The following is a 27,761-nucleotide window of genomic DNA, read 5'->3' as shown; positions in this document are numbered from 1 at the left end:
TATCACTGCGTGCCTGCCCGGTACATTCTACGACGCAATTCAGTACAGCCTCCAAACAAAAGCTTATGCTGCCGTTGGCATTTGGACCATTGATCAAGAATCATCAATGAGAAGTTACCTGAAAGCTGGGGTCGATTTCATTTTGACCAACAGACCGAAACGTGCTGTTGAATTAATCGGCCTTGATAATGTTCCTTTACCCGGATCAGCGCTTGCGGCGAAACCCTGGAACAGATTGATTTCTGAACTTAGCTTCTGGGAATGTGATTGCAGCTATTATTACCGGTTTATTGGTGGTGGTTGTGCTATCACGAAGATGGCGCCTCCAAATCACGCCTGTTACTGCTCATATAAAGGTGCCTGGAGTTGTGGTGGCCGAACAGTTCAGTGTCCTGGCACAGAAGACCAGTTTTGCCGGAAACCAGACACATCAAAAGAGGCTTGTCTATTAGGCAGTGGCGATTGTAATGGTTACTTTTGATTTATACGCAACATCTAAATTTAAAAAAACAAAACGTGAATACACTTTGATTTTCCTTTGCCCTTTTGTTGGTACTTGGTAGGAAAGAATCACTGTTATAAAATTTTTTTAGATACAAGTATTTATATTTTTTTCAGACGAAAAACAAAAAAGCCGGGCTTATTTTATTTTCGGCCCGAGCGACAAAATAATCCCGATTTTTCTCATTTGTTTAGTTTATTTTGAAAACGGCTGGTTTAGCGTAAAAACCACCAACATAATCGAACTCAGCGTTTAATTTTGACTATGCCGTGTGGTTTTCATCGAATTCCAAGAGATGTCCATTTTGGCCGATTTTGGCAAAAGTGAGAAGGCTATAGCCTTCCCACTTTTTCAATTTTGGCTAAATTCTAGATTTCGCTAAAGATACATTATTTCGATGCAGAATTGAACGGGAATCTCAAATATCCGGGTAGTTTTCTCGCTGGGCTAATAGTTTTTGAATAAAACGTAAAAAAAGGTGAAGTTGGGTTTAAAAAATGAACCCGACTTTTTCGGTTTAAAGATAAATTACGATTGTTTCAAAAACGGCTAACTTGGAAAAAAACAAAAGGCTTTTTCTGAATCAGTGTTAAATTTGGGTTATACTGTGTGATTTTCATTGCATTCAAAGAGGTATCGATTTTTTCGGATTTTGGCTATAGCCTTCCCACTTTTTCATTTTTGGCCAAATTTCAAATTTGGCTTAAAACACATGAATTCGATGCAGAATTGAATGTCAACCACGAATATCTAGTTTATTTTTCAATTGGCCTTGCAGTTTTTGAATTAAAAATAAAAAACGATGTCGGCCGATTGACAAATAAGCCCGACTTTTCGCATTTTTTTAGTTTATTTTAAAAACGACTAGTTCATCGTGAAAACCACTAACATAATCGAATTCAGAGTTTAATTTTTACTATGTCATGTGGTTTTTATCGAATTCCAAGAGATGTCCATTTTGGCCGATTTTGACAAAAGTGAGAAGGCTATAGCCTTCCCACTTTTTCGATTTTTGGCTAAATTCTAGATTTCGCTAAAAACACATGAGTTCGATGCAGAATTGAATGCTAATCACGAATATCGAGTTTATTTTTCAATTGGCGTTGTAGCTTTTGAATTAAACATAAAAAACAAAAAAAAATTGGTTTGGCCGAGCGGCAAAAATAAGCCCGACTTAGCGCTTTTTTTTTAGTTTATTTTGAAAATGGCTGGTTTAGCGAGAAAACCACCGACATATTCGAACTCAGCGTTCAATTTTGAGTATGCTGTGGGGTTTTTATCGAATTCCAAGAGATGACCATTTCGGCCGATTTTGGCAAAAATGGTAAGACTATAGCCTTCCCACTTTTTCATTTTTGGCCAAATTTTAGATTTGGCTTAAAACACATGAATTCGATGAAGAATTGAATGCTAATCCTGAATATCTAGTTAATTTTTCTATTGACCTTGTAGTTTTTGAATTAAAAATAAAAAACAATGTCGGCCGATTGACAAATAAGCCCGATTTTTCGCATTTTTTTAGTTTATTTTAAAAACGACTAGTTCATCGTGAAAACCACTAACATAATCGAATTCAGCATTCAACTTTGACTATTCCGTGCGGTTTTTATCGAATTCCAAGAGATGTCCATTTTGGCCGATTTTGACAAAAGTGAGAAGGCTATAGCCTTCCCACTTTTTCGATTTTGGCAAAATTCTAGATTTCGCTAAAAATACATGATTTCGATGCATAATTGAACGGAAACCACGAATATGCTTGTGGTTTTCCCGTTTGGCTAAAAGTTTTTGAATAAAACATAAAAAACGGTGAAGTTGGGTTTCAAAAACAAGCCCGACTCTTTCGGTTTAAAGATAAATTACGATTATTTCAAAAACGGCTAATTTGGCAAGAAAACCAATGGCTTTTTCTGAATCAGCATTAAGTTTGGGTTATACTCTGTGATTTTCGTCGCATTCCAAGAGATTTCGATTTTTTCAAATTTTGACAAAAGTGAGAAGGCTATAGCCTTCCCACTTTTTCATTTTTGGCCAAATTTTAAATTTGGCTTAAAACACATGAATTCGATGCAGAATTGAATGCCAACCACGAATATCTAGTTAATTTATCAATTGGCCATGTAGTTTTTGAATTAAAAATAAAAAACAAAAAGTATAGACGACGAGCGACTTAGTGCATTTTTAAAATTTATTTTGAATACGGCTGGTTTAACGAGAAAACCACTAACATAATCGAACTCAGCGTTCATTTTTGACTATGCTCTGTCGTTTTTATCGAATTCCAAGAGATGTCCATTTTGGCCGATTTTGACGAAAGTGAGAAGGCTATAGCCTTCCCACTTTTTCAATTTTGGCTAAATTCTAGATTTCGCTAAAAACACATGAATTCGATGCAAAATTGAATGCCAATCCCGAGTATCCAGTTTATTTTTCAATTGGCCGTGTTGCTTTTGAATTAAAAATAAAAAACAAACAAGTCGGGCTTATTTTTTTTCTCGGCCGAACGACAAAATAAGCCCGACAAAAAAAATCTCAATAAATTTCGTAAACTATATATGATTTAAATGCATAATTTAACAAGGACCCCCAAGATGAACTTTGTTTTTACGTAATTTTTATGGTTTTTGACTAATCTGAAATTGAAAGTATTTGCGCTATAAAATCTGAGAATCTAGCGCGCCAGTAGGTGATAGCGCGATAACTTTCTTTGTTTTTTTCACTTTATGAAACCCAATGCCAAAATAAACCCGATTTTCGTGATCAGCGATCAAATTCGAATCGGAATATTGTATTTTTAACCTAATCTAGAATTTGACGAAAATTGAAAAAGTGAGAAGGCTATAGCCTACTCATTTTTGTCAAAATCTGAAAAAATCGAAATCTCTTGGAATGCGATGAAAATCACAGAGTATAACCCAAATTTAATGGTGATTCAGAAAAAGCCATTGGTTTTCTTGCCATGTTAGCCGTTTTTTTAAATAATCGTAATTTATCTTGAAACCGAAAAAGTCGGGCTTACAGTATTTTTGAAACCCAACTTCATCGTTTTTGATGTTTTATTCAAAAACTATTAGCCCAACAAGAAAACCACCCCCATATTCGTGATTCCCGTTCAATTATGCATGGAAATCATGTATTTTTAACGAAATCTAGAATTTAGCCAAAAATGAAAAAGTGGGAAGGCTATAGCCTTCTCACTTTTGTCAAAATCGGTCAAAATGGACATCTCTTGAAATTCGACAAAAATCACACGGTATGAATAAAATTGAACGCTGATTTCAGTTCAGTAATTGGTTTTCTCGTACGCTTTGAACTTTATCGTTTTTTGAGAAATTCTAGAAATAGTTCAACATTTATTATTTCGATTCAAAATTCAACGAGGATCGCAAAAATCAGCTTCGTGTTTGGTTTGGGGGAGTGTTCAACTAAAACTCGATAGCCGGATAGGGTGTTGCGAAAAACGAATAGAACAAACAGTCGATCGCTTCATAATTCATAGATATATATATTTGGGTATTTGACACACGATGATATACACAATCGGAGATGGAATGTGTGTGCGAGGAGAGATCAACAGTCAAGTAGAGATTTGGGATATAATTAGCATGTTTTAGTTGCTGTTTTGATAGCGTTTGAAAAACGACAGTTACAAGGGCGACATTGTTTTGGTAAAGGTTCTCAATCAACTAAAAATACTCGACAACATCACACTTGATAGAAAGATTAGGACACGAGGACATTTGGCGGTGATCTTCGTCAATATCTTCGATAGCTGATTTCGTCGTCGTCTTCGTCGTTATCCTCTCATCGTCGCTGACGCCGCTGATCGGCTGCGAATGGCAACCACCGCCACTTTCCAGTTGCTTCTGAACGATGAGTTGCTTGAAAATGGGAAGAATACTCCAATCAGAGTGTTCGATTGCGGGCTGCTGCGTACGCTGCTCACTTCCCTGCTGAGTTGGCTTACTCGAACGGCCGCTGACGTCCTCATTGCTGTTCAATTTGTTGTTGCCTTGTGCTCTTCTCCGTCGATCACGCGTCGATTGCGACTTGCTTTTGCCACTGGTTGATCCTCTGGACCCTTTGCTGGACGTCGATGATGAGCGACACGGTGTGCTGGTGAACGTAACGTTACACGCCGTCGTCGTCGTCGTTGTTGTTGTTGCGCTCGTCACATTCGGACTGGGAAGACTGGGGGAGCTGCCAGTGCAACTGGTCTTGACAGGTGTCGTGGCCGGCGAAGGTGTAAGTCTCGTTTCTTCGGGCGAAGACGAGCTTTTATCAACTCCGTTGACGACCATCACCGTTTGCGAACTGTTCATGTCCGTGATGGCCATTGGCAACGAGTAGAGACCGTCTTCGATAACGACCAGGTCTTCCTCTCTGGGCGAGGTGAAGGTGGAACCTTCGTCAAAATTGACGCGAGTGGAATTGGCTTCTTCTTCTTCTTCTTCCTCATCTACTTCGTCATCATTGGCGTCGTCGTCCTGCTGGCTGATGGTCGTGTCGCTGATGGTCGGCGAGGTGATGCTCTCCAAGGAGCGGTACTCGAAGTAGTTGACGAGCTTGTTGGCCGGATCCACTTCGGACATGTTCGATTCGTAATTGAACGAAGAATCGCTCCGGCTGTGTTCCTGCTGGTGGCCGTAAGGTGCTCCAGTTTTGCAATCGACCGAATAAGGAGAGAGACGAGATCGCGTTGCCATCGTGCCTTGAACCGAAAGACTTCGGTTATGGATGGGCTCGAATTCGGATGACAAAGACGTGCCATTGCCCGTAATGGGCGACGACCGGATTTCAGTCAGACTCAAGCTCTCCATCATTTGGCAACGTCGTCTTCTGGCCGCCCCGCTGACCCCCAATCCCGAGCCGGATGAATGATGGCAAGCGCAACGCGAGACCGAGCCCGAGCTCTTGTGGACTTGTGGACCAGCGGCCCATTCATCGAATGGCGAATCCGACTGCATTCCGCCGCCGCCGCCAATGCCGGAACGGTCGCCTGACAGGTTGGAAATGAAGGATCCGGCCGGAGATTGGTGCGGCGTTGTCGGTTTAGCCATCAGCCTCAAAATGTTTCCACTCTCTTCCTCGTCTTTATCTATTTCTTCTTCTCTTCCGTCTTTGGCGTCTTTCTTCACCATTAACAGAGAGGTGCCATTGCCGTCTAGTTCGTCCAATTCCATTGCGTCCCTTGATGGCGCCAGCGTCGACCAAGAAAAGCGAAAAAAAAAAACAAAAAAAAGGGAAATCCATCAAATTGCAAAACAAAAACAAAAAACAAAATGAAAAAAAAAAAAAAAAAAAAAAAAAAAATAAAAGCGAGAGCTAAGGGATTAGTCATGAAAACAAATGGGTCGTAGGCCCTTTTGGGCTTCTTGGACAGATCCCCAGCACATCAATCCCAATATGTTAAGTTAGCACTGTAAAGGCTACATGTGGCAATCGATGTTTCGTGAAACACGTCGTACGTGTACGTGTATATACTCTCTACAATGGCAGTGGCTAATAATATATGGAATCGAGCCGAGAATACAATAGATGACAGTTTCACTCGTTCTCCTTCCTTATTCCTCTCTGCATCAAACTGCATTATTGAGAGAGAGAGAGAGAGAGAGAGACACAACATACATAGACAGACATCACAACAAAGTAAAGTAAGGGGGGGGGGGTTCCAGAGTGTGCATTTGCGTGCATCATACCTGCTGTTGCTGGAAATAAATGGGGCGGCCTGATCTATTGTTTGATTCTGCCAGTCCACATTGGCCGGTTCAGCGTGTCGCTCGACGCTGACGCACTCGCAGCAGGCGTTGACTCCTCTGGACGGGTTGTCGTCGGCCGCCTGCTGTGCCGATGACGTCTCATCGCATTGGACCATCATCGATTCATTATTGGTGGCAGCGCCGGTTGGCTGCAGATCCATCGAGCGCTTGAGGACGTGACTGATGAGCAGGAGCGGGTTGCTGATGGCCGTCCACATGGCCACGCTCGTCGTCGCTGGCGCGGTCGATCCGCTGCCAGAGCCACTGGACGTCGACTGGGCCACCGACTGTTGTTGCTGCAGCTCCTGATGATGTCCACTGCGAACTCCCTTGCCTCCGTTCTCCCTACGCACGCACGCACGAAAAAAGAGCGGCAGGGAACCATACGAACACAAGAGAACATAGAAGCCATTAAAGTCTGTCTCGTTAATGATCTTAATCAAATGAACGTGCTGCCGAGACCAAAGTCCAGCATTTGGACAAGTAGAGGGGCACAGCACGAGCCAACGCTAACAGCCAAGTTCGTTTTTACACTCGGCGCTCTGGTGCTATCGAGCGTGTAGCGAGACACAATGTCATGATAGATCATTACAATTTTCCATGCTAGTCATCAAGAAAAGAAGAAGACCAAGAAACTGTGACGGTGACGCCCCGCCGAGCGTAAACAGTACAAAGGAGGGACGAGAGAAGTAGGAGAAAGAGAAGACAAAAACGAACTGCGTTTTGCCCCTCTTGTTTCCTGGAATTACTTTGCGTGATGCGGTGAGGTGGATGTCGGCTCGGGCGAAGATATTAGCGAACTGAGCGACATGGTATCAGCTCCGCTGACAGACGGTACTGCACGATTCATGGCCAAATGTTTGCGTCGCATTCATGGAAATCAAAGCAATCAAACAAGAGACAAACGTGAAACACAAAATGTCAATAATCAATATGAATTACGTAGCACTGTACCCCTGCAGTCTGAATCGATTTTTGAATAGGTGAACGAAGGTCCATCCTTTGCCAGCGAATCGTTATCTTCTCCAAGTTGTTCCAAAAGTTTCTGTCAAGAAAAAAAAAACAAAAAAAACGAGAAGCAACGAAGAAGAAGAGCCGGAATTAAGTTGCATGTCATGAAAGTTTTCGATGCTAGCAAGTGGAGAGATCGAGGAAAGCATTTGCTCCTCGTCATTCCCGACCAAACTACTCGAGATGTTGCACAGTATTTCTTGTTTTTTTGTTTTGTTTTGTTTAAATAAATCAATCGGATCATCTCGTTTAATCCTGCATACAATTTACCTTGCCTGGATGAATGAAATAAAAAGACTCGACTGTAAAATGAAACGAGGGTAAGGATGGCAAACGGTAGCCCATCAAAATGTCGATGAATACAAGACGAAACAAAAATAGGAAAATGATTTACTTGAATTTGGTCGTCGAGGTTGCGCAACTCCTTGCGCAGTTTGGCGTTGCGCGTCTTGCTCTTGTACTGCAGGCTCGTCTCGCGATTTTGATTAGCAGCGCTCTTGTTCTGCCTAGCGACGCCACTTCCGCCTCCTCCTGCGCCGTATTTGCCGCCCGGCAGCTGCGGTTTCACCGTCGATCGGACGCCGCGTTTCTCGATCGTCCCCTGCGGATTCCTCCGCAACTCGATCAGCTGCGCAAAAAGAAGGAAGCGATGCCAATCAGCGACAATGTCACTCGGTCGACGCAGGGGAAAAAAAAAAAAAAAATAAAAAAACACGACGCGCATCGAATACAAAAAAAAAAAAAAAAAAAAAAAAAAAAAATGGCCATCGAACGGATCCCGAGACACGCACGTCGCCCATGATGCCAGTCTGATTGAAAACGAGGACAACATCCCCCCCCCCCAGTTTTTGAAGAGGGTGTCTCTTTGTGTGCGTGACAACGCTAATGCAACCAAACGTGTACGCAGCACAGAGATACTCTCAAGGAAAAAAGAAAGTGGAAGAAAAAAAAAAGTTTGGCAACAGAGGAAGAAAAAAAAAAAAAAGAGAAATTTCATTTTTTCCGCTGTTTGCCTCGTCGGACGCTTGGTCGTTGCATCCGACGCGCGAGGCTACATCCACGTCGTCGACGCTCCATTATTCAAAGAGAGTAAGAGAGAAAAGAGAGACGGGAGGAAAGGGGAGAAGCAAAGGAGCGTGTTAGAAAAGGAGGCACCAGCCGTAATTCAATTCAATGGTAATGATGTCGCCCCCCTTCTCCGCCTCTCTGAGTAGGTTCTTATTTTTTTTTTTTTTAACAGAATAGCAACCCAAAGAACAGCACATTCCGCAACCCGGGGCTTTCCCATCCGCAGCTGCTCTTCTTAGCCTCACACGAATGAAAAAAAAAAAAAAAGAAAAAAAGAAAAAAAGCTTTAGCTGCACGCAATGGAAGAATAAAACTACGCGGGTATTTTCTATTAATAGTCAAACTATTTTTTTTTTCTTTCTTTCTTTCTATAAATATCAACCATACTCAATGATTTACAACAGCGATTCTCCCATTTGATTGCCAACGCAGTCTAATGCAAGACCTCCCGAATGAAGCCAATGGGCACATGAAGGGTAATTGAACCACGAGGAAAGAAAAAAAAATGATATGATACAACATGTACATGCCGAGAGGCGGAAGAAATGAAACTCGGGTGCTTTCTACCGTAACAATAACTAGGCAGTGTTGTTGGGTTAAAGAATGGGGGGGGGGGGGGGGGTGGGCTGACAAGGAGAGTCGGCAAGAGTGCGTTTGCATGTCGCATTCAATATGCATGGGTAATAGTTGGAGCACTAGATGTATAGCGTGCTCGATAGCCGCCACACACACTTCCTGTTTCCTCCCGTCCCTCTACTTCCTAGTACATTGTGTACTGAGTATCGCTATCGGTATTTATACTGTGTATGTATGTACATGCCCCATTCGTTCCTCAACCATTCCTCTTGACGGGCAACCCCCTGGAGATGCGACGGAAGAAGAAAAGAAGAAAAACAAAAACGATAGTGGGCGAACGGATAAAAACTTAAATGGAGTGACTGCGCCGCGGAATGATGAGCCGAGTTTCCGCACGACATGTGGAACGAAGAGAAACAAGGGAGGGAAAAAGAACTTGTAGTGAACGGTTGGGGTTACCTTGGGAACGAAGACGAGACAGAGGGTGCCCGTCGTGCAGAAAACGATAAAGATCGATATGATGACGTAGGAAACGTCCTGCTCGTCCTCCAGGATGAAGGAAACGGCACCGCCAATCACGCACATGATGACCACGTTGTACACGCTCATACCTGTAACGATTTGCAAGCAAGAAAAAAAAAAAAAAAAAAAAAAGAAAGAGGAAAACAATGAGAACGTTTACAATAAGCTTAAAACGCATACAGGTTGGATAGTGGTTGTCGTGGCAACGGCCGTGACAAATCCCAAACAACAATCAAAACGTTGAAAAATGCATGGCATTTTTGAACGTAAAAAGGCCACACGCCGGGCTCTCTCTCTCTCTCTCTTTTCGTTCAATCACTAACCAATGTATTTCGAGTCGTTCAAAGCAGGTATGTTGACATTACGCGTCTCCCACGCCAAGAAGCAACCGAACGCCATCAAGAGTCCTTTGTAGGCGTAGATGGATGAGACGAAAATGGTCATGTGATTACTCTGGCAGTACTCGTTCTCCGGCCGGATTTCCGCGTTGTCCTGACTGGGATGCGGCTGTTGAAATGTTCGGAAAAAGAAAGAAAGGCGATACAATTTTGTGAAATTTGATGCGAAAGGCGGACAAAGAGTCGAAATGAGAGAAACTTACGTAGGGCTCGAGGAGCTTGGTCTCGCGGTAAAACGGGTCAATGATCTGCCAGGTGGTGAGGATGGCGATGTCGATGGTGAGGAGGACGCCGACGACCATAAAGAGCTGGTAGTCCTTGATGGCCTTCTTGTTGAGTTTGACGTCGGTGAAGATCGAGTGGACGCGCCACGTTTTGGAGAACATGGAGCCGAAGGCCAGGGTGAAGCCGGCCATGAGCGTCCAGATGCGGGCCGTGCAGATGACGGGCAGGGCCGACTCGCTCGTCAGGTGCGAGTCCAGTCCCAGGAGGATGACGCTCGTGTACGTCAGGAGGCAGCCGATGATGATCATGTTGTTGAGGTAAGGGCTCGACATTTTGATGTACCTGGAACAGGCGGGACGTTTAAACACGCAAGTGAAAAACGGGCCCAAAAACGTAAACTCCATGTGACGCTACCTCTGATTCCTGAATCGGATGTTGACGGCGAGGAAAGAGGAGGCGAGGACGATGCCGATGGCGGCGACGATGGTCAACGTGGCAAAGACGGGGATGCTGATGCGCGACGGCTCGATCGTTTGGATGGTCCGGTCGCGCGGCGGCTGTTTGCTCTCCGACATCCACGAGATGGCCGACTCGTTGAGGAAGAGCGTGTCGCTGGCGTTCTCGTACTCGGCCACGGGCACCTCGTGGGCACCGACGATCTGCTTCACCGTCAGCCGCCCGCTCCGTTCGTTCTCCTCGAATTTGATCCGGCCCGTCACACCGTTGAAGTCGACGCTCCGCAACGCGTCCAGCAACAGCTTCTCCCATCCCGGATCTCTGTAAGTGAAATTGCGCAGGCTCCAGTGGCGCAACTGCTGCCGTTGCCTCGAACTGGACGACGACGCTGCAGCTTTGGCCATCCTGTTCCTCTCGTGCAACTTGTGAATGACCGTCTTGACCGTCTGCGCCGCCGTCCACACGGCGTCGTAAGCGTAGCCGTGGAATTGCGAATACGAATCGCCTCGCTCCTTGTTGTACTGTTTCTCGTACTCCTCGGCCGTCTGTCGGTTTGATCAAATCACGTCAACACGTCATTCATTTCTATCCCAGCGTCTCATCCATTCAATTGAGAAAAAAAAAAAAAAAAAAAAAAAAAAAAAAAATTGGGACGAGATGCAAAATGGCGGACTAACCAATCCGGAAATGGTGACTTGTTTGGAGCTGGTCAGAGGTAAGACGTCGACGACGAAAGCTCCTTCGAGCGCGGCCAGGATCTCGTACGATGTGCAATTGACGGCGGGATCCTGTTGGTCCTCGGCTTGCGACATCCACCATCGCTCCTGGCGCGGGCCGGCCAGGATCCACTGGTAGCGGCCGCCGTAGAGGTTGATGCGCGAGACGGCGCAAAAGACGCGGCGGGCCCAGGTGGCGTTGAAACTGGCCAGGATGATGCGCACGTCCTTCTCCATCAATTTGGCCAGCGGCTGCGTCAGGTCGTTGACGAAGCCCTGCGACTCGGTCAGCTCGATCCCGGCGCTGTCCAGCAGCGACACCAGTCCGTTATGCGCCTACATTTCAAAGAAAAAAAAAAAAAAAAAATCCAAATGTGTTACGTGTTACGTTCAACATGTTTTGTTATCGTCGTCAACGTTAATGAAGCGCTTCATTCGAAACGAAAATGGCACTCGACAGTACGGCCGTAAGGAAAGTCAATGCACCAGAAAACGTAAGACAATTGAATCACGCCGAGCAACGGCAATGTCGTTTTCGTGTGTGTGTGTGTGTGTAGTCGGAGTAGGTGAAAAGACGATGAACAAAATGCGACTGCAACAACAACACACACAGACACACACGTCCAAAGGCGGGCGTAACTGGATTGACGGCCGTCGCGCGACGTGACGACCAAACTCAATAAGATCGTGACTAGTGCATCATTGCGATCTCATCTCAGGAGGGAAATGAGAAAAGGGCGACAGAGGAAAAAGGAAGGGCGAGAGAAAACGCTGGCGAAATAAACAACAACAACAACAACATGGCCATCAGAAAGCCAGAAATGTCTTCTACTTAGACGCAAACGCATAGCGGCATTACATACTTTGCCTCCCTGTATATCCAAGCTTATACTTTTTTTTTTTTTTTTTTTTTTATCTTATGGTCGTATTACTACCGTTCGCCCCAGTCATCGATCCGGCTCGCAATCCCATATTCCCTCCCGCCCGCCTGCCATCCGTCTGTGTCTGGCACTCGATCCAAACGATCCGTTTTCAACAGGGTAAAAACCAGCCGCAGTATTGGCCGTTTAACTTTCTCTTTGCATCGTGCATTTTTTTTGCGATCAATGTCAACCCCCCCCCCCCCAAAAAAAAAAAAAAAATCAAATCAAATCAAATCATATCAAATCAAAACAAAGTAAAGGGAGATAGAAAAACAAAAATGTCCAGGTATATAAAATAAGGGCGAGTTGCCCGCAAGATAACCTCCCCCCTTCCCCAGACTTGCCAAGCTTGGCCTTTGCAAATCGAATCTTCACTGCCAATAACAAAGCAATGCTATTTCTTTTTCTATTCAACAAGAGGACGCGTGTGAGAGAAAGAAAGAAAAAAGGAGCACGAGGTGCATCATCTTTATGATAAAGAACGGCGTTCAGTCTTCGCTTCACGTCCCGTTTTGTGTGTGCGAACCGTGCGGCTGGCCAAAATGAAGAGGATATATCAAAGTCAGGGTACGACCGTAAGACCGAGCGGAATCACATCAAGCGTTTCTTTTGGTCATCTTCTCGTTACTTAATGGACGTAGATAAAAATAAAAATGGCGCAGAGTTTTTTTTGGGGGGGGTTTGACATTTGCGAACGTCGAACGGCGAGAGGAAGGAGAGTCGGCCCGAATGAAAGAGAAGCAATCAAGTGAATGTGTCGCTTTATTTGGGCCGTCGCAAACTAACCTCTATCACATTATACGCTCTACGTGAAAGATGAGATGAGAAAACAGATACAATAACAACCACCGAAACGAAAACAAAACAAAAAAAAAAAAAAAAAAAAAATGATGAGCAAAAGCCAACCCGCCTCCACGGGCCGGCGTAGTTCGTTAGCAACAGGAGGAGGGATATGATTAGAGTCGTGAGAGATGCCCCCCCCCCCGCTCCTAATATCCAGCGACGGACTGTACAGGGAGAGATAGACAATCAAATCAGGCGGCATAGACAATGCCAAGGTAATGAACACGGTCGTAGGTTGTACTACCCCTCCCCCCCCCCCTCCTCTCCGGAAAGAAACAAAAACAATCAAGTGGCAGGGAGAATGACGTGGCGCTAGGATCGCTTCATCTTGAAACCTACATATAGATTACGATAGCTGCAATTAAGAGGAGAGTTTTTTGCTTCCCACCGTCGAGTGGTGAGCGAAGAAAGATCTTTAAAAAAAAAATGACGGCCGGCAGGTGGGCGAACGCGGCCGCATAATCCGCTCACGTTACCGAAGAGCAGTGCGGTTAGGGCAGCCCGTGCGCCTATGTAAAATGGCCAAAAGAAAAGAAGGCACTGACGTCACGTTGAGATGCCAAATGATGATATCATCATACGCTGTCGGCATCGTTGGCTGCTTCAATACTAATGTCACCTTTCATCCCTTCTTTTTTTTTTTTTTTCTTGCATCGTCCTTTATGAAATTTCAAATAGATTTTTTGCTTTTTGGTTTGTTTTGTTGTTCTATTGCGATTTGATGCCGTTAGTTTGGGTTGTCGCTTCGAACGAAATCTGGCAACAACAACAACATCTATTTTGTTTTCTCTTCTCGAATTGATTATTGCCCTGCGTCACGGAACGTACCTCACACGCACTCGCATCCCGAATAGCAAGAGTCTTTGCTATCATCTTCTTTCTTATATATATATATTTTATTTTTTTTTTTTATATATATATTCGTTGCCATTGATCTATACTGGCAATAGGCGGGCGGCAATGGCGACAGTAAGGCGGGCGGCAATGGCGACAGTAAGGCGGCCAAGTTATTGCAAAAGACGACCTTCCTTTCTTTTTTTTTTATTTTGCGTCCCCCCCCCCCCATTCATAACGTTTTCTCTCCATCATTTTCGCCAATGGAAAAACAAATGATTTGCGAGGAAAAATGTTGCTCCGTCCTAGTACGTAGACCGTCCATCTAATCGATGTAGCACAGGCACAGCACGCCCAAAAGCTCTTTTGAAGCGAAAACAATATCGACGACTGCGACACGAGTTCTGCAGTTGTCCAGCCATCCGCAGTTATTCGTGTGCTCATAACACACAGCAGAGAGAGAGAGAGTAAAGGCGAAACACATAGGGGCAAGGCAGAGGTCGAACGGTCAGTTGGGCATGGCCATTTCGACGTCGCGCCATAAAGACAAAAGACGTACGTTTTGTGTTTACGGAAATGTCAAACCGAACGGACAGGATCAGTCAACGATTAACCTCTCCTCCCCCCCCCCCCCTCCTCCCCTAACCGCCTCGGAGAGCTCCCAAAAACAAACGAGAATATATATATAAAAAAAAAAAACAAAAAAAATATGATCTCTTTGACGAGGAAAAAGCATTTCGGGCGAGCAAAGCCAAATAGTCATAATCGTTCGAGCGGGTTGTCGATTGAATCGATCTATTGATAACGTTGGCTAACTTATAGCCGTCGGCATCGTCATAACCAGAACGGAAGAAAGGCAAGGAAAAAGAAAATGATTTCTCATCCATCAACTGGCAATAGTAAAGCGACTGCATGGACTAGAACGAGATATGAACTGGCTATCCATCACGATCGTGCGACATCACGCGGGACAAGACACGGGACTGAAGCCAACAATTTGTTTTGTTTTGTTTTTGTTTTTTTTATCTCCTTTTCTCTTTCTTTTGGCTTTTCCTTGCTAATGGCCTTATACACGGCTTGTTAAACACACACAGTCTCGGTGAGAATACACATGTAAAAAGAAAGAAGGGGGGTTGGCGTTTGGCACAGAGAATGATGAATAGGTTGGACAGCGTTGATCGGCTTTAATGAGTTTTAATCGTCAAAAAAAAAAAAAAAAATATATAAAAAAAATGCAGAAAGTGAAGACTTACCAGGGCGAATCTCGGCTCGTTCTGGTAGAGGGTGCCGACGCGGGTCCAGTTGAAGGCCTGGAGGAGTTTGACGCGTGGCGCGTTGAAGGCGTTCTCGCTGGGCACGATCCGGAAGAAATTCGGGTAGCTCTTTCGCGTAAACATCGGGTGCGTGTCGGCGTACGACAGCTGATGACGTCAGCAATCCCATTCGTCCAACATTTTACGTTTAATAGACGGAAAATGAAAAAAAAAAAAAAAAAAAAAAAAAAAACAAAAAAAAAACAAAATGGATTCATCAGAGTGGCAAGAAAGGGTGGCCAAGGCAACGCGGGTCGTCCAATGGCCTCGCGGTTGCCACGTCAGAAAAAAGAGAAACGTAGAAATTGAATGAATTCAATTACCACGGGGATGCGCCAGTGTTTGGACGTCTTGGCGATCGAGTCGGTGACGGAAGTGCAGGAGCCGCCGAGGATCATGACTTTGCGCGGATCCTTGTCCATCATGTCGAAGAAGGCCTTCATCCCCACAGAGGCGCTGCACTGCAAAAACAAAACAAGGCATTTCAGGTAAGGCCATTAAAAAAATCTATAGGTCGGTTGCCATGGCAACGATGGCGTCTTTTTTTTTACATTAATGTACGCAAAAACCCTTCACAGAAAAAAACAAGAAAGAAAGAAAAAGTCGAGAGGTTCATCGGGCAGAAAAGAGATTTTCACGAGAGCAAAAGAGGATCTGCCACGAGCAGCGAATCCTATCAACACGTCAAATGTTACGCTGACTGACACCTTCTACGTCCCCCCTTCCCCTTAGAACGGGCAAGTGCTGGAGCACGATGGGAAAATCCCAAATCCTGCCAAACTAAAAAAAAAAAAAAAAAAAAAAAAAAAAAACTAGAAAAAAATAATCCTGAAATCAAAAATGCGCAACGTCACATGCAAGTCTTTCAAGAAAGAAGCCGAGTGTACGTGATAAGAAGACACCAGTTGGCGTTGAAAGAAACGGTCAATAGAAAACTCGGGCTGCCTTTTTTTTTTTTTTTTTTTTTTTTTCTATTGAATTGATGACAGTCTGATCTAAATTGAAAGAACGCGAAAGGAGGGGAAAAAAAAAATAAAAATAAAATTGGTTTTTCTGATCAATCGACTTAAAAGCGTCGAGTGCTTTTCACACTCGACAAAAGGCGCCATTCAACCAGTCGCCAAAATAAAAAAGGGGAAACTCTTAACGTACTGATCTTGTAAAGGCGACGAGCAATTCAAACGGCCATTTTCTTTTTTTCGTTCGATCCCAACGAGTAAACAAAAAAGAAAAACATATTTGGCCATTCAATTTCAGCGACGCTTTGCCACACACACACACACACACACACACACGGCCGTTAACGTTTATTTTCGTTTTTTTTTTGTTGTTTTCACGGGGGGTCTTCGTAATAACCTCGCAGACATCCATTAGAGGCCGAGAGAGCTCGTCGGTGTATGATTTGCTGCCTCATCCGAGTCCAAACGGGCACACATGCTTTTACGGCCGCCCGGTCGTCTTCCTATACTCAACGACGAGACATAAAAACAAAAACAAAGCAACACACTTCATTTCTACTTTTGGCCATCAATTTTTTCGTTTCTTTTCTGTCGTACTTTTCGGAGAGATTAGGCAGAGAACCTTGCCAGGCCCATGCGACATTGCCAACCCTATCAACCCGTTTCCCCACCATCGGCTAGCACGGACGCGTTCGAGCGCACCAAAAAGGAGGGGACTGTCAAATGAGCAGCGCAAACGGTTTGTGGTTTTCTCAAAAAAAAACAAAAAACGAAGGCAATACGTGAAACTTTTTTTCTTTCGTGTCTGTTGGACGGCGATTCCATTTTTTTGGAGTGAACAAGAATTTAAGAAAAAAAAAAACAAAAAAACAGGACGGCGGTTATGGACGCGCAAATGGCACGTGCACTGATGGTGTGCCTCATCCATAAAGGGCGAAAAATAACGGATCGATATTTTAATATCCATCCATAGAACGACCTGAGCGGCCGCGAAATCAGCATCGAGAAAAAAGAAGAAGAAAAAAAAAAAAAAAAAAAAAAAAAAAAGAAAAGTCCCGGCCGCAGAGCTTCGGCCTGTAGGGCTAACGCTATACTGCGTAAGAGCCTCCAGAGACTGTGTGGCACTGCTGGTGCTCTTTTGCTCTCTCTCTCTTTTGAAATAAACTTTTTTTTTACACAAATAAAAGCTAAACGATGAAAAAAAAAAAAATAATAATAATAATAAGGATTCCCTTCTTATTTTTGGGCAGAAAAAAAGAAGAAGAAAAAAAAAAAAAAAAACCAATCGTGCGTGTTGCTTCAGAAAGCGAATCGGGCTGAGGGAGAGATTTGGAGACGGACAGATGTCGCTGCCGCCATAAGGACGGGGGGGGGATCTTTCTCCTTGTGTAGGAAACCCGCGGCGATGCGAAAAAATGCCAAAGAAACAAACGAGAAAAGGACGGAATCTGATCACGAACAATCCCCGAGTCCAAGGGAAAATCTCACTGGAATACAAGACGGTCCAAATCTATGTCAAGCCCGTGCAAAGCTAATCAAAACAAAACAAAACAAAAGGTACGATTAAACCTTGGCAAATCCAAACAAAACAAATAGGAAACAAAAATCGCGGACAGATGAGATCCGAACAGAAATGAAGACTTTCGGTGGGGGGAGGGATGCACGTCATTTAAGTTCAAAAGAGGAGCATGTGACTGAAAAAAAAAAAAAAAAAAAGAAGAAAGAATTGATCTAATAAATCCGTCGCGGGATACTACCACCACCACCACCACTATAGTTGTTATGGTAGTGTGGCACTAGCAGTGGCAGTACATATACTACTATGTTATGATGGGATGCCATAGCGAAAGGCGCGTGGCATCGTCTAATATTCTTTTCTCAATGTTGTGTTTAGATCTACAACTTTGATATGCGAGAGTGGATCCCTGCATGTTTTTTTTGTTTTTTTTTCGGGGGCTCTTTATTTTATTTTTTTTTTTTTTTGTATGCAAATTTCAAATGTTGAAAGTAGGAGCGGCGTCGCGAGAAACTGAGGGGGTAAAAAAAAAAATCCAATTCAAGACACGCCTATATCGATATCGATGTAGAGTTTAAAAAAAAAAAAAAAAAAAAAAAAAGGAAATAACTCTAGCTAATGCCGGCCCATTGTGCATAATAGAACAGACGATCGACGTAAGAACAAGAGAAATAAAATGTGTTTTCTTTGTTTGTTTTTTATTAAGGAAATAGTTTGTTTTGTTTTTTGTTTTTTGAAAAAAAAAAAAAAATGCGACTATCATTGCCTGCTGTGAGATCCCCTCTTTGCTATTCTGCACACGAAGCCTCTCTCTCTACGCAGCTGGCCAATTTAGCCGGAATGAAATGAGCATTTTATTCAGAATCCAGAAAAGAGAGATATATATATATATACTGTAAAAAAAAAAAAAATAAAATGAAAAGAGGGTGTTCCGCACCACCAGTGCCGCCTCTTTTCCAGCTCCAAACTTTCGTTTCTAAAGCCAAAAACTTTTCTTCAATGCCACTGCAGTTTGGCAAAAATCGATTGCTTCATTCTTTTGCTTCTCTATACACAGCCTAACGTCATGGCTATCGTTTCACAGTGCGCATAACTGAGTTGTGTCTCGCCAAAGAAAAGGAAGAAAAACAGACAAGCAGGTTAGATCGTCAATTCATATCGCCGATTGGCACGTATGACAACAAACTATTTCGCTCAAGCACAAGTCTATAGCCGAATAGGCCCATTGCCACCGCTGATTGAAAGGCCGAAAAGCTTTCGGATCTGCCCCTTTCATTCTTGCAGCAAAACGTGAATATATAGAAAACAAAACAACAACAAAAAAAATAGATCAAGTTCAAGGGAGAAAGAAGCCGATGACAATAGAACGTCTAAAGAAAGCCGACACTTTGGGGAGTCGAAACTTGAAAAAGAAACGTGTCGTGCCATTTTTTTTTTTTTTTTTTTTTGAATATGCCGACAAACATCTGCAGAGCTTCCAACATATTTTAGCTTAAAAAAAAAAAAAATGAAAGAAAGGGGGGGACGCACGTGAAATGTGCTTATGTCGCCTTACGATGCCGTTGTTATTGGCCATGCGTACATACGGGGCTCAGATATATAGGAGCGGCAACTTGAATTCGATCCAGCAGAGTGAAATGAATGAAAAGGAAACGACGCCTCTGCATCAGACACACACACACACACAGACACGTAGCGCTCGACATCCTTTTGATATGTAACCAGTCTATCTATTTTTTTCCAAACGCTTTTCAGCACATTGGCTCCTCCTTGTTCGATGCTTTCTCTTCTTTTGCAGACGAAAGGATCACAAGTGAATCTAGCAAGGAGGGATTTCCTCTGCTCGTCCTCCCAATGTAATAAACAGATAGAGGAGCTACGCGATACGCTATTGCCACCTTATATTAGATTTTTTTTTTTTTTTTTTTTTCTTCTTCTTCTTCTTCTCTCACATCATCACGTACACACACACAGCCGACAACATTCATATCTTAGTTTATAGGCGTGCACTAAAAGGCAGCGCCGGAATGGGGACTGGACGTTGGATAAGGTGTATCACTCGCCCTCATCTCTCTCTCGCTCTCGTTCCATAACGCCGTCAAATGTATTACGTAGACAGTGTAGCGACGACGACCCTGCTGGACTTGGACGCTCTTTTCATCTTTGATTCGACATGCCCCAACCCGCATTCCCTGCTCATCTCGCAATGAGAAACACACATGGGCCGGGGTAGCTACACAGCACCCACCCTCCCCCGTGTTCTATGGCCTCTTATTCTGCAACATCGCAGACAATATTTTTAGGTTAAGTAGTTGGTTCGGCAAGCGACTCAATCGTACTTGAACAGATGCTCGAAAAAAGAATGGATGGGCGCAAATCCATCATCCGATGATAATGATATGCTGTATTCTCTTACATTGTTTGTTTTGTTTTTTTCTTTTTCTCTGATCAAAAAGGGGAGGTGAACGGGACGGGCACGTACACGAAAACGAGCGGCCCACGAATTTTGTTAGCGCGCCCGTAAGATACAAGTGAAAACTTTATTTGCGACGTGCGTCATATGAAAAGGAACTTGGATGTTCGTCTTGGCCGTACGAGAAAATAGACGGAATGATGGCGGAATCGCTTGATAAGCGGCTTTGCCCTCGTCTCTCTATAAATGAAAACTGCAAAGAGACGAGAGACTCAACTATGCAGCACAGCATAATCCAAAAGAGGGAAAAGTTTCATGTAAATATTATTGCTCCAGGGGGGGGGGGGGGGGAGAAATGAGGTAAAATCTTGTGCAAGTCGGAGTGCTTTAATCAAGTCGGGCCTGTCACAACTAGCGTTTCTTGTTTTGCTGCTTCTTCGGGCCGGGTAGCGCGCGCAATTTGAACAACTTTAGAATAGGCCGTAGAACTGTCTACTTTGTCAAGTGTGTGCATTAATCAAACGAATTCTTCGCAGAGGAGAAACAGATTGAAGCTTCTTGCTATCCCAATTTCCTTCTTTCTTTTTTTGCGAAACGTTTCAATTTCGTTCCAATTCCATTCCAATCTTCCAATCGATTCACGTTTGAAAATGAATTTTTTTTTTTTCTGGCTTTCCCCACTAGGTCGCAATCGCTTTCATCCTCCCCCTCTCCCTCTACTTCAGATACCTGTCGTAGTCATCTAGCTGCTATGCCATCCTATGAAAATGTTTCAATTCTTCCCACAAACATCGCCAAAACCGCGGCATAAAAAAAAAAAAAAACAAACATCGATCGACAAACTTATTTTTTTTTTTTTTTTGAATCAAATCAAAAAGTGTAACGGAAGGTGGTCACGAAAGCGAGGGATTGGTGAGAGCCAATGAATACGGCGTTCTTTAAAAGAACTAGTGTAAGACAGTCGACGTGAAAGCTTCGTGGATGTTGGCCAGACTCTGCCAAGCCATGCCAAAAAAAAAAAAAAAAAAAAAGATGGGCAGAGAATCAATGGAATTGAACAAGAGGACAGAGAAACGATACACACCAAAAACATATTTGGCTTCCAATGTTCATCAATTTAGTTGCTATTTACTTATTTATTGATGTGTTTTCTTTTTTTAGGGAAAAGGTCGCCAACTCGATTGCCAGAAGATTGTGGCACAACTGTGATTCATTACTTCGGAGGAAGAAAAAAAACCAAAACCAAAACCAAAAATACGTTTCTTCCGGTTTCCGCTTCATCACCTAACACCCCCAGCATGTAGCCGCCTATGTTATTTTTTTTTCTTTTTTTTCGGCACTCATTTTTGCCACTTGGAGAACCTGGTGCTATTGGCCGTGTTTGGCTTCCTTGCTTGTCCGTGTCCGCCCTATGTTACATTCTTGATGGAGTAGAAGCGACCCACCTCCATCCGCCCATTCCTCCCCCTTGCCACGATAGGCGATAGCATAACCATCAGAAAATGATGTATTGATGGCCGGCGTATATGGCCAAAAGAAAGCCGACTTGCATCTCCTTTTTTTTTTTTTTTGTTATCGTCTCGAAACGCATAAAGTCAATCCCAATCCGGATCAACTTAAGCTGAAACGTTTTGCAATGCAACTAACTGTTTTTCATCAAAAATAAAAGTCGCAAAATGGACCACCTCCAGTCCGATGCAACGAAACAAGATCGAACACACACACACACACACACACAACAAGGCAATGGGAGAGAGAGAGGAGGAGGATCCTTGTTCTATTGTCTCTTTCACGTCCTTCACGTTTATTAGCCGTTCCGCTGCGCTGACACAGTTTCCCGTCCTTTTGTCTTGGACGGCCAATGCGACAGATTTTTTAGCCAGTGACCGACTCGACAGACAACAACATAAAAATACAAAAAAAAAAAAAAAAAAGGATCTGCTGGCCGTCTTCTAATCTGAAATGCAATGCCAAAAGCTGTTGCGGTAGTGTACGGTGGGGGAGGGGGGGGGGGGATCATAGAGAGCTTAACCTAACCTAGTTCCATGCTCACCCCCTCGTCTTTCTTTTTCTATTTATTCATTTCTTCAATTCCTTTTTAAATTTACGTAGAAAAAAAAAAAAAAAGAAAAGAAAAGACCGGCCAAGAGAAAAAGAGAAATCACAGGTAGCTTTTTATGCGTCTCGAATGTTTAGCTGAGCTCCTCTCTTATTCCAGCGTCTAGATTGAATAATATTCGTCGCGGTCAGTTCTACCTTTTGGGCCAAGTTTGACGTCACCGTTTTCCTAGAAAGGCCATCCGCCGAAGCGACAACGAGGAGATGGCACGCGAGAGGGGATGGGCCCAAAATGACATGTAAAACTTTGCTTATACAATATCTTCAATGGCTAACAATCAAAGCGGAAGAATGCGCATTAACGTCATTCTTTTTTTTTTGGCTGCAAAAGTACATTGCATCCATCTTATTCCGCTTTCGGATTTCCGCCATGCGAGAGAGAGAGAGAGAGAAAAAAAAAGGGAGGGGCGGTGCCATAACCTGATATAAGAGAAGCCGGAAGGAATGAGTGAAGAGCATTGGGTGAAGAGAGCGAAAAAGAGATGGATCATCATCGACCACGCGAATGAACAAAATAAAAGAAAGAAATTGACATGATGTTTGTGCAAACGTGTACGTGTGTGTGTGTGTGTGTGTGTGTGTGCGCTACTGTGGCTGCTTCTTGATGGATCATCTCTTCTTTGGCCCGGCCTGAATTCGAGAACACTTTCGGGTATAGCCCGCAGGATAAAGTCGACTATTGATTTGGCATCAGCCCTTCGGTCCAAGATATTTTAGTTGCGTCAAGTGCCGGCGGCTGTGGCTGATGGGCCAATCAAACTCGGCACCATGACACCCTCAAATTTATTCTTTCTTTGTTTTTTTGTTTGTTTTTTTTGTTCCAAAAGACGTTTCGTATAAAAATAAGAAAAAAAAAACAAACAAAAAAAAAAAAAAACAACAAACGTTCCCCCCTTATTCTACTGGGCAGCCCGTCCTTTCGGTCTATAAGACTCATGGCCATGATAATGAGATGGAGAGGGGAAAGACGACAAAGGGGGTCGGCCCTTTTGGTCAAAGAGACGCTGGCCAACTATGACGACCAAACGTTACAAACGTGTGTAGAAGGAGCCTGCCAAGTTATTCTGATCATAATCACAAAGTTTACGAGACTTTGGCATGACGCAAAACGGCCCCCAAACTCGCAATAAGTTATTATGCCAAGTTTGGCCTTCCTTCAGATATTGCGCATCTTATTGTCTAGGAGCATACAGGTAGTCCCATCGTCAATGCAAATGCTCGTCTCCTGCGCAAGGTAAGAAGACGGGCTGCAGCAGCCGCCACAGAGCTGAATCAACATGCGGAGAAAATGCTCGATCGATGGAGCAAAACGCAAGAAGAAACCCTCCCCGACCTCGAAAAAAAAATGGTGAGAGACGAGGGGCGTTGCACAACTCCCACTACCCCGCACGATGTGAAAACTTGCAAAAAATAAAAAATAAAACAAAGAAGAAACAAACTATTGTGCACAGTTGTGCTGTAAATGGCGACGCCAAGTCAATTCAGAGTTGGGCCCGCATCAATAGGATGGGAGGGGGGGGGGGGGGGGTGGGGTACGGCATATGCCACGTTATCAATCCAAACAGCCAGTTCGGGTTTCATTGTCCATTGGCTGATGGACTTTGGCGCTGCTTTACCCTGACATTTGACTTTCGATAGCTTCGCTTATTCATTGTCGGGTACAGTTGGGCAGGGGGTCACGACGAGAGAAAATACACACACGTACAAGAGGAGCAATAGGTCACGACTAGAAACAGAGGGGGGATCCGTGCAAGCTCACAGATCCATCGCTCTCCGCGTGTCCGTGTCCCAACTCGTGACGATCGATTAGTGTCGTGTCGGTTGGCTCACGCTCGTCGAATAAATATTTTCTCAAGACATCCGGACTTGGCAGAGAAAGCTGATCCATCCGCAAAGAGGCGCGGTCATGTTTGCTGGACGCTTTGATCATAATCCAATTCATACATACACACACACCAACCCAGCCATGTCATCCATCGTCACGTCCACTGCCACCGATTCAATTTCACGTACTCCCTTTTTCCTCTCATTTTTCCCGATCAAATCCATTTCATTTTTCCGTTTTTTTTTTTTTTTTAACGCGATTTTCCCACCAAATTGTCTTAACAATTGGCCAATTAGAAGAGGTGATTATACAAAAAAATGAAAAGAGAATCTGCATGACAAGAGAGCGTGAGCTTATCTTTATTCACCTGCACTCGTTTGCATAGTGAAACGCCTGAAAAAAAAAAACCTGCTTTTTTTTTTTAATCAGTCGATACGGGTGGGAGGCGCTGGTCCTCCTCCACTCTTTTCACATGCATACACACACTCACTGAAAATGGAAAGCAGCGGATCAATTCAGAGGGCGTAGCAACGAGGGAACGAAGCGAGTCTCTCTCTCTCCCTCCCACACACACACACACACACACTAAACAACAAAATCCCTTTCGTAAAGTTTCTTTTTTCTTGTCTTGAAAAACTCTTTGGATTGGTCCTTTTCAAACAAGTGAAGAGGAGGGATCGAAACTAAACGTCGGATAGCATTATCTCTACATCAAAAATCAAACACCAAACGTTAAAAAAAGAGAGGGAAAGGCAATGGTAGAAGCACTGGAGCGGTGCTGGTCGTAACATCGAGGTGCCCTGAATTTGCATATGAAGAGGTCGTTTTTGGGAGACAAAAAAAAATAACTGACCCAGACATTCAAAAGAATTCACGTTTCAATCGAGTGCTATTGGAAAAACGGGAGTTTCATCTCACACCATTTGAATAATCAACAATAAAGTGAATGGATAGGGCAAAGAGCCGTTGGGGTGTGAACGGAATTCAAATGATGGACGAATACAACAAAAAAAAAAAAATGTCCGATCGATTCGCAACAAAATCAAGGATGGGCTCGGCTGTTTCAAATGGATTCGCCCGGGTTCGCTATGTTCCATAAAAAATTGATTTGCAAATTCTAATCACGATGTGCACAATAAACAAGAGCCACAGCCATTCAATTTTGATGCAAACAATAAAACATCGCACAACATGTGCGTCTTTCAGACTCCCAAAACACAACTTATTGAAGAATGAAACGAAACGTTGCTTTTCTATAACATCCGGATGCCAATGGTTGTTGTGTCTCTTTGAATTGCATCTCTTTTTTACGTGTGTGCATGGCCGTCTATCATTTTTTCTCGCCGTCCGTCCAAACAAGAAGCCCCGATTCGCTCCATAAGTTGTGGCAATGGCCAACTTGTTGCCGGAATTCATTCATTTTGAAAATGGACTGCCTCAAAAAAAAATGTTGATACACTTGGGTCCCGACTACGAAGACGAGACGATCAAATAAAAAAAACGGCCCCTTTTATTTTTCTTTCTAGCCAAACAAGTTTCGAATGGCAGCCACTAACGCTTTGTTTTCTTTATTGCAATTCTATCCAACAAAAAAAAAAAAAAAAAAAAAAAAAAAAGAAAGAAAACAAAAGGCAAAAGGTGCTCTATTTGGAAGGTAAGTCGTAGACAAGATGGGATGAAGATGAGATGACTTGAGCTGATGAAAAAGCAAATGGGTAATAGACTCTATCTCTCTCCCCCTGGATGGCCCAGTAAAAAAAACAAAAAACAAAAAGAGCTGGTTAAAATTGACTGACGACTCCCTAAAGAAATCAGATCTCTGCGTTCGGTATCACGGCGCTAGTTGAACGAAATCTACCCCCTTCTTCTCATTCGAGATGTGTTTTTTTTTTTTTCTCTCGTTATTGTTGCGAGCTTCATGTTCTTCTTTATATATATATATATATATATAACAAGTTTTGCGTGATGGAGCACCCTCTGGGAGGGCAAAGGTATCGCTTTCCATCAGCGTCATCATCATCAAATGACGCGAGAAAAAGAAGAGCAAAAATGGATCATTGAGTAGAAGATGGATGAACGCTGTTGGGGCAGTACCTGCGTGTCGTTGTAGAGGAGACGCAGTCGGTAGTCGTGGAGGAAGGTGCTGTTGGCCAAATGGCGGAGGGCCAGCGTGATGGCCGGCATGACCCCCTGGCCCAGCGGCGCCTCGATTTCGTGGTCGCTCAGCGCCAAAAAACCAGCGATATAAACGTCTTGCCAATTGCTGTTGCCTGCGCCGCTGCTGCGGCTCATGCCCGTTGATGACGACCGCGATTGGTGCGTCGTTCCGGCAGGCGGCCGAGACCGGATTCGATACGATCCCGTTCCCGCAGCTGCCGACGCTGCCGCCGCCACCACCACACAATTCCATATCAAAAAGCCGATCATCGTCACAGTTGTGAGGACTTGTAATACCGACGTCATGACCCGCCGTGACTGTCAGTAAAACACACACACACACACACAGACACAGACACACACACACACACGAAAAGAAAAAGGGGAAGACGACCAACGGAGATGAAATAAAGGAACAAAACGCAGATGTTCCTCGTTTTTACTGTAGTTGGTTCTGCTTGGGATGATGTGCGTATGGCACCGGATGGGATCCTTAAGGTCGTCGTCGCTCCAATGGTGGTTGCTGCCGGATGTGGGGCTCGACAGATCCAGCAGCAGCCAAAACTTGAGAGCGAGACGAGATGTGAGCAGACCTGCTCGTGGCTCTGACCAATCCACAGCTGTTCCACGGCATCGGCCGGCCTTTTCTTTGTGTGTGTGTGTGTGTGTGTGTTTTTTAATGTTGTTTGTTCTTCCAAATGATTTATTTTCCTTCAACTAACCCGCCGTAAACGGCAAGTGAACAACAAAAAACAACATTGCCGCGATACTTCACTCGATTTCACACGCAACACTCACGCACACTTACACACTCGGCCACATTTAAACACGGAAAGAACGAAGACGCAAAAACAAAAAAAAAACAAAAAAAAAACGAATAGCTTTTTCTTGCCTATCAAATATTTACAGAGACACTCTGGCGATATGGGTTTTCAAAAGAAAAACAATAATTTCTGCAATGTGGTATTAACTTTGTTCTTTCCCTACTATGGCGAACATCTACGTGTGTGTTTCAATTGTCTTTCTTCATTCTACAATCGAAAATCGCTTCAAAAACCATTTCGGCCGGTGGAGTGAGGAACGGATTCCTCTTTTTTCGAAAAACCGAGCGTCGAAGTCCGTTAAAGAAAAAAAAAAAAACTGCGAGAAATGCGCAAACGGAAACGAACCAAGAGACGCGAAAAAAAAAATAAAAACAATCAAATCCGATGGAAATGAGAATGGGAAAATTGGACATCCGGTCGGCTCTTCCGCACACTGACACACGCACACACACAAACATAAAAAAAAATGGACGTAATACACACACGGCGTATGCACAGAGCTTGTCCACAGCAACTCTGTGACTACCTGTCCGCTCCACCGTCCGCGCCAGAGTGAATCGCATCGAGGCCAAACTCGGCAGTCTCAACTTTACACGCACGCACCAAGAGGGGGAAACGAAACGTACCGCTGCAAGTGTATGGGTCCCGCAAGAAAAAAAAACCGTAGTCAGCGGGACTGCGCAAGTCGAGCCGCACAATCTTCTCATCTAGTGCGATATAAACTTCTAAATGAATATGTGTGTGTGTCTTTCTTTGGTCTTTCTAAATGGTCATCCCGGCAATCATGATGAAGCATAATCGTGCAA

General features: G+C 43.8%; 1 protein-coding gene across 1 annotated transcript; it reads right to left on the bottom strand.

Annotated features, from left to right (window-relative positions):
• Positions 1-3,984: 3,984 nt before the first annotated feature.
• On the bottom strand, positions 3,985-27,378 carry LOC130699234 (uncharacterized). Its single transcript, XM_057521541.2, has 13 exons — positions 26,069-27,378; positions 15,467-15,604; positions 15,084-15,251; positions 11,192-11,566; positions 10,473-11,059; positions 10,037-10,400; positions 9,759-9,942; positions 9,373-9,524; positions 7,664-7,897; positions 7,213-7,303; positions 7,008-7,095; positions 6,199-6,603; positions 3,985-5,689 (listed from the first exon to the last, which is right to left on the bottom strand). The coding sequence occupies exons 1-13, from the start codon at positions 26,435-26,437 to the stop codon at positions 4,186-4,188; spliced, it is 4,659 nt and encodes a 1,552-aa protein (XP_057377524.1). The 5' UTR covers positions 26,438-27,378; the 3' UTR covers positions 3,985-4,185.
• Positions 27,379-27,761: the final 383 nt, after the last annotated feature.

The sequence above is a fragment of the Daphnia carinata genome, chromosome 7 (assembly GCF_022539665.2).
Source record: "Daphnia carinata strain CSIRO-1 chromosome 7, CSIRO_AGI_Dcar_HiC_V3, whole genome shotgun sequence".
NCBI lineage: Eukaryota > Metazoa > Arthropoda > Branchiopoda > Diplostraca > Daphniidae > Daphnia > Daphnia carinata.
Note: the sequence above shows the minus strand (reverse complement) of the source record. Positions and strands in the feature narration are given on the sequence as shown.